Below are 7,710 nucleotides of genomic sequence, written 5' to 3'. Positions count from 1 at the left end.
TTTATATTATTGTAGTAATCTATACTTTAAAACTCGTATCAAGTTAATTCTCAAATCTTCTGCTCTCCATATTAAGGACTTTCGGTGTAAATTACTGTCCTGTATTTGCCTTCTTTAACTATTAAATTTTCTTTTTTTCCCCTGAAATAAGAAGACTCAAACCAGGCTCCTATAATAGCCCAATTGGTGCCAGGTTGTAACGAAGTTGTAGTTAAGCTGAATTAAGAGGTGTACCAAATTTGAGAGTTGATTTTACGTTTTGTTCTACAATCTCAGGGAGTTGTGAAACCTCTCAATTGTGACTTTAGGAAAAACACCATCTAGGGCAACCTATGTAATAGTGCAAACAATACCTTCATAATTAAGGAGACACTGTATGTCTTAAGATTTAGAAAGATATAAATCCTGTTTTTTAAAATTCAAATGAATCTGTGACCTCATCAGTTTAGGAGGTTTTAATAACGCCATTTAGAGGATGACTATGAAAAAGCCACAACAACTAAAAACATTTAAAATGAACCATTTATTAAATCGGACTATTATTCTTAACAGTTACATAAGTTACACAATTATGTTTCAGTCAGAATATTTCACAGGGAAAAATCCAACTCTTGTAGGCAGGCAAATAGTACCACACACAATATGTATTTTAAGGGATGGAGTGCCAGGGGAAGGGAAACTGCTAAACACTCAAATATAAGGCCATAATTATTTAAAAATTAAAAAAAAGATAAAAAAGCTCAAGCATTCTTTTTTTTTTTCTTGAATTGTATTCAGTACTACATACTATTGTCCTTTTAGTGTACTCACATAATCAAGGTAGTGATCTCTTACCAGGTTTAATGCATTTCTTGACATTATTTAAAATGGAATAAGGCTCATTAATACATACAGCTGCCCTTGGAATTTCAATCTCAGTTACCTTCATTAACTTAAAATTCACAAAGTGCACAATTAAGAAATGTAAAAAAACAAAACAAAAACAAACTGAATTTGCTACTCTAGTAACAGCTGCCCATGCTTAATACTTAGTGGTCTATATGAACAAAGTAATGTTCTTTCCAGGGGAAAAAAAAAAGCAAGTAAGGAAAGCCACCATAAAACACTTAACTTGAAAGATGTGCTAGTTTTCTTGTAAACTGAAAAATAGGACCAAAAAAAAAAAAAAAGGATGAAGGGGGAAAAAAAATATAAACACTAGTAATGACCAATCATTTTCAAAGAACAAGCACCACAATGGACATTTGCATTCAGTTTGGTTGTGTATCAATGGATGTTTCTTTACTCCAGCCAATCCACTTCATCAAACTCTGAATCATCTTCAGAATCGCTATATTCCACAGCAATCCGGCGGGACAAGATGGTGGCCACATCGTTTTCAATGCGTTCGTGTTTAGCCTCTTGTTCGCGCTGTTCCTCTACTTTTCGTAGCTGAATACCTGGTGTGCAATAAGTCAAAGTCATTGCAGGTTTTAAACCAAAGCGCCAAATGTGAACTTTTCTTGAACCCATTCACTGGACGTGAAAAATGCTAGCAGGAAAACGAATGGCCAGATGCTCAGAAAGAAGAATGTAAGGGGACAATTTTTAGAGATGTTAGCTGTTTTGCGAACATGCCATGTGCTAGATTGGTACAGTACTTTGCCAAATGGCACCTTTGGTGGTCTCAAAGAATTTAGACATTTGGAATTTCTGTAAAAAGCTCATGAACCCCAAAGATCTAGCCTAATGGGTATGAGTATATATAGATATTGTGTGTACATACACAATACATACACAAATGTGCATATGTGAGTATGTGTGTACTCACATGTATGTGAGTATGCACATGTGTCGATGTATACACATGTCTGTATATGTATATATGTGTGTGTGTGCATAATATGCACACACATATATAATCTCCCTGATGACTAAGCCTATATTCCACATCAGAGAAGTCAAACATGGGAGCCATGGGATGCCTGAGTAAGGCCCAAAACAGATTAAAAGATATTTAATAAAAAATATAATAAAACATAGATCACATTTCACTGTAAAGCTAAGTCAATCTTTTGCAGCCTGCAGCGATCCTTATGTGTGGTTTAGTGGCCCATTTCTTTTTGAATCTGATACTATCACTCACTTGAAGCTTAGGCTGCTCCCACAGAGGATCATCCATCCACTACTTTTTCCTCTAAGCTATCCAGCTTGGGAAGTCCTTTTTAGTGATATGGAACTAATAGGCTGGCCACCCCAGTCCAGGCCATTTCCATCCTTGGACCCACCCAGGGGCAGGACAAAGAGGAACATACCTAGTTTACAAGTACAAATGTATTAAGGGTTTTTCTATGTCTGGTACAGGAAGACACAATTCCAATAAAATCATGGGGGAAAAATGAATTTTTAAAAATCATCATGCCAGATTAATCGTATGTCCTTTTTTTTGACAGCATCAATAAACTGGTAGATTAGAGGGAATAAAGGAACTCCAGCTTACCTAGCTTTTAGCAAAGCAGCTGATAAAGGCCCTCATGCTATTTTCATAGGAAAAAAAAACTCAGAGATAGGAGAAAGGCCATAGTAAAAACAGCTGCATTCAGAACTAGTTACATGGCCATACCTAAAAAGATTTATGTCAGCTTGTAAAGGAGGTTTTCTTTAGAATACTCCAGGGATCTAGCTACCTGTGCTGCTTAACATTTTTATTTAATATCTTGGATAAAAGCAGAGATGACATGTTTATCAAATCTGCAGATGATACAAAGCTGAGAGAGACAGATAACACGCCTGAAGACAGAGTTAATTTTCAAAGAACTTGACAGGCTAGAATACTGGGTCACACAAAATAGCATTAGAAGAAGCGAAGTGGTGCAGTGAATTAAGTCCTGGGACTGGAATCAAGAAGGCCTGAGTTCAAACACTGTCTGAGACACTTGTGACCCTAGGCAAGTGACTTAACCTCTGTCTGCTTCAGTTTCCTCAAATGTGTAATAAGGGTAATAAAAGCCCCACCTTGCAGGTTGGTATAAGGGTTGACTGAGATACTATTTGTAAAGCACTTAGCACAGCATCTTCCATATAGTAAATCTATACCATACTACTAGTGTATAGTGTGTGTGTGTGTGTGTATATATATACACACTGTACTACATATAGGAAGTGCTATATAAATGCTAGCCACTGTTATCAATATTATTATTAAGATGAAATTTTACAGAGACAAACATCATCTTAAACTTGGGTTCAAACATCAATTTCACAAGATGCTAAGGGTTTTGATAGTTCACTTGGAAAATACCTGGAGCTTTGGTGGACTGCAAAAGCTCGATATGGCAGCCAAGAAAGCTAACGTGACATTGGGCTACACACTAAAAGAAGCAGAGAAACCTCATGTGGCGTGCCTCCCCTTAGAGGTGTGCACAATATGGGGTGCCACATTTCAGGAAGGAGGCTGATAACCTGGTGAGTATCCAACCAGGATGGTGAAGGGCCTTTAGAATACGCTATTTGAGGACTGGTGGAAGAATTGGAGATGTTTGGCCTGGAAAAAGGAAGCTTGGTGGGGGGATGGATGGTATCTGTTCAAATAAATGAATGGTTGTGAGGGGGAAGAGAGATTAGACGAATTTCATTTGGCTGTGGAAGAATGAACCAGAAACAGTGGGAGGAGGCTAGAGAGAGGTGGATTTAGGCTTGATGTCAGGAAATACTTCCTTAACAATTAGAGGTATCTCTAAGTGGGATGGTTTGTCTGGTGGGGTGGTGGAGTTCAGTGGCTCCTCCCACCCCGTCCCCTTAGAGACCTTCAAAGTTTGGATGACCCACTTGTCAGGAATGTTGTAGAGCATATTTTTGTGCATTGGGCTAGAAGGCCCCTTAAGTCACTTTGAAATCTTAAATGCTGTGATTTTCTGATGCTCAACTAATAGACCTTTTGAAAACTGAGTAGGAATACCTACCACAATGTAGCACATAGTAGGTACTTAATAAATGCTTCCTGATTGGGTGCTTGCTTGAACAGACTATAAAGCAGCAATTGTTAAGGAACACTTATCTGCCAATCAATAAAAAATTATTAGGCACCTACTATGTGTCAGGCACCGTGCTAAGTGCTAGGGATACAAAAAGAGGCAAAAGACAGCCCCAGCTCTCAAGGAGCTCACCTCACAATCCAATTGAGGAGACAACAAGCAAACAATATGTACCAACAAGAAACACACAGGAAAAATAGGAAATAATTTAAACAGGGGAGGCAGTAGAATTAAGAGGGGTTGGGAAATGCTTCCTGTAGATAGAAGATGGTATTATAGGTGAGCCTTGAAGAAAGCCAATAGGCAGAGATGAGAAGAGGGAGAGCAATTCGGGCGTGGGGGACAGCCAGAGCAAATGCCTGGAACTGAGCTGTACTGTGCAAAGAATCGCAAGGAGGCCAGTGTCACTGGATGAGCATAAAGTACAAGAAGCCTGGAAGAGTAGGGGGTGGGGCTAGGTTAGGAAAGGCTATGAATGCCAAACAGAGGATTTTATATTTGATCCTGGAAGTGACAGGGAGCCAGTAGAGTATGCTGAGTAGGGGGATGTCATTGTCAGACCTGCATTTTAGGAAAATCACTCTGGCAGCTCAATGGCAGGTGGATGGGGGAGACTTAAGGCAGGCAGACACAGAATATTTACAATCCTTTACAAACATAGGCATGCTGCTATCTAAAAGTCTGAGTTTCCAATAACAACATTACATCTCACCTCCCTCCCCTTTCTTTTTTTAAATGAGCAATGGTATGTTACCTTTCCGTATTGCTTCCAGAAGTACGCTCCTGGCATCGCTTATTACTGGCAGGGTTGATGGATGGCGCTTTGGCTCCGGAGCAGGAATAACTTGTGATGGAGGAGATGGAGGCATTAATGGAACATGAGGCCCAGGGGCAGTAGAGGGGGGTGGGTGCACTCCAGAAAGAGGATGAGAAAGAGCTGCCACAGTGACAGGGGACGATGGCCGAATGCCGCCGGGAGGTGGCAGGGGAGGTGGTGGCGGAGGTGGAGGCAGCCCTTGCGCTTCCCCTGGTGGGAGTGGATGAACGGGCACAGTTTCACACACTGGGGCAGCTCTAGTGACTGGAGGGGAGGGCTGCACTAGAGGCGGCGCTATCGGAGGAGGAGCTGGGTGAAGGACTCCAGGTGCGATCTGTAGAGGAGCTGGCGGGGGCGGCACTGCTGGAGCTTGAAGAGCAGCAGCTGGAGGTGGAGGTGGGGGAGGTCCTGGAGGGGGAGGGGTTGAAGTCATTGAAGCTCTTAATGAAGTGGTTGACAAGGCAGATGGAAGAGGAGGTGGAGGAGGTGGGGGTGTGGGGCTCACAAACACTGCTGTTCTGCCTGCGGCTGGTGACTGGGGCCGGCTTTCTACCAAGCCTGGAGCAGAGCTGAAACAACAATGATATGCCCCAATCAGTTAATAAAAACGGAAGATCTAAAACACTTTCAAATGCACTAGCTAACCGGTATCATTTGCCAGCAGTGATAATATTTACAGGTTCCTCTAAAAACTGTAAGATTTTTTGTTGGTAAGTAGCAAGACAGGAAAAGGATAGAAAAGCATATCAGTAAGAATATTAATAATGATAACAATGACAAGCACAAATCATATAAATATTATTCATCCTTGATAATTATAATTTCACATTAGACCAGTTTCATTTAACTCTCATGCAGGGTCCAGTTAGGAAATAAATTCTTCTTACATTTATATACTAAATTTTAGTAACAAAATGGATTAAGCCTGCACTGTGACAAAGTCAAATTTATGCTATGACTATATTTGTAGAAATCCTGGTGGCCAAGATAGGATTCTATTCAATCATGAGTATTTGGTGCCAATACGTATATTCTTAATTAAATCAATGACACTTATTATACACAGAGTTTGGTTGTGACAGATTTATAAGAACCACATATCTTCCGAAGAATAGAACCTACAGTGAATAGAACATTCACTTTTACTCTAATTTGCAATGCAGGTCATCTTCCCTTAGAAAATTTATAATTTGTTAGACTCAGTAACTGACAGACTAATTTAAGATTCAAAAAACACTTGAGAAAGACTATGAACAGCATCTGATTTTCTGCTCCCAATCCCGAAAATCCTTTTTCCAACACTTCATTGACATCCGTCACCATGTCTCAACTATTTTGCTTGATTTGCATTTCTTGGTCCTTTAAAATCAAACCCTTTACAAGATTCCGCTTTCCCCTCCCTTAGACAGCATGCTATTATTCATATGCACTCAGCAAAATCCTTCGTAAGAAATGTAATTTTTTTCATCAGGGTAAGGTTTTTTATTGGAATACTTTACTGGAGAAAAAAATGCAGCAGCTCTTCTCAAGGGAAATATTTACCCGTGTACTTAATTCTGTTACCTGATGCAAGTAGGTGCAGGTTTTCCATCTCCTGCTGCATGCATTGGAGGAGGTGGAGGTGGCTCATGTGGTCTCACTAAGACCCTTTCCTCAGCTCTGTTTAGAAGTTCACTCATCTGACTAAAGGGTAATGCAGAAAGTGAGTAAGAGGCATCCATATGATCCACATATGCCTGAGGTCTAAAGAACAGAAAATATTTAGTATGTTAGTGTCATCTTATTTTTTGGTAACAACATTGGGAAATGAGTTATTCTATCTAAGTGACGACTTTCAAAAAACTCTTTTGTTGGAAATCTTTCCAAAATATAGGGATCTCAAAAGTCTTAAAGCTCTAATGGCTTAATACTGCAGGAAAACTGGAGATTCCTGGACTTTGGAGCCATAACAGTAGGTGGTTTCCTGCAAAGTGCTTGTATGAACAGTCTTAGATCTCCTTAATCCTAAAAATTCTCTAAGGTCTTGATCCTTCTACCCCATTCTCTCCTCCCCCTTCACTGATAAATAGCTTGAAAAAGTTGCCTACATTTGCTGCCTCCACTGCTTAACAACTCACTCTTTCCTCAACCCCTTTAATCTAGTTTTTGCCACTAACGCTGTACTAAAATCACTCTCTCAAAGGTCTCTAATGATCCCCAAATGAGCTTCTAAACAATCTTCCACTTTGACTTCTCTGCACCTTCTGACACTGTTGATCGCTCCCTCCTACTATACTCTTTCCTGCTTTTGATTCAGACATCCCCACCAACCTGACTCTCTTCCTGCCTCTTCTATAACATGCTTTACCTCTTTCTCTAGCTTCTCCTCTTCCCTACTCCTTAAGGTGAGCGTTTCCTGGAGTTCTGTTCTTGAGCCTCTTTTTTTTCTCTCTCTACATTTTTCCCCCTGGTAATCTTACTTCCTATGAAGATGGCTACCTAACATGTATTTCCAAGTCTTAGTACTTGTCTGGGCTTTAGACTCAAACCTCTGGCTGCTGATAGGACAATTCCATCTAAGAGTCCCAGAACATCTCAAATGCAACATGTCCTAAACTAGGCTTGTCAATTTTCTCCCTACCTTTTGCCTCCACCATTTCTATCTATGGTGTCACTATTCACTCAATATCTTATGCTTGAAACCTGGGCATACAGTCATATCACTTTGAAACTGCTCTGGGCCTCAGTTTCCTCATATGTAAAAGGGGAATAATAATACTAGTTCCACATCAGAATTCCTCACAACTGGCCTATAGGATGCATCTGTCTGTGTTTACAATCTTTGCTGCTTTCTAAGATGGCCAAGAGGACTTTGAGGAAAGAATAAATAAATGCCTTTAA

At 40.1% G+C, this 7,710-nt stretch overlaps 1 protein-coding gene across 2 annotated transcripts in view; it reads right to left on the bottom strand.

The window, feature by feature from the left end:
* Positions 1–504: 504 nt before the first annotated feature.
* Positions 505–7,710, bottom strand: part of WASF1 (WASP family member 1) — a 65,427-nt gene continuing 58,221 nt past the window's right edge. Inside the window, exons 8-10 of one of the 2 annotated variants that reach the window (XM_036765964.1) lie at positions 6,394–6,573; positions 4,768–5,399; positions 505–1,439 (exon numbers count right to left, since the gene is read on the bottom strand). In XM_036765964.1, coding sequence (XP_036621859.1) covers positions 1,282–1,439; positions 4,768–5,399; positions 6,394–6,573 — 970 coding nt within the window. In that variant the 3' untranslated portion in view covers positions 505–1,281. The remainder of the gene's footprint in view (positions 1,440–4,767; positions 5,400–6,393; positions 6,574–7,710) is intronic. The other variant, XM_036765965.1, reaches the window with a different exon arrangement.

This window comes from Trichosurus vulpecula, chromosome 7 (assembly GCF_011100635.1).
Source record: "Trichosurus vulpecula isolate mTriVul1 chromosome 7, mTriVul1.pri, whole genome shotgun sequence".
NCBI classification, from domain to species: Eukaryota; Metazoa; Chordata; class Mammalia; order Diprotodontia; family Phalangeridae; genus Trichosurus; species Trichosurus vulpecula.
This window is presented reverse-complemented; position numbering and strand designations above follow the sequence as displayed.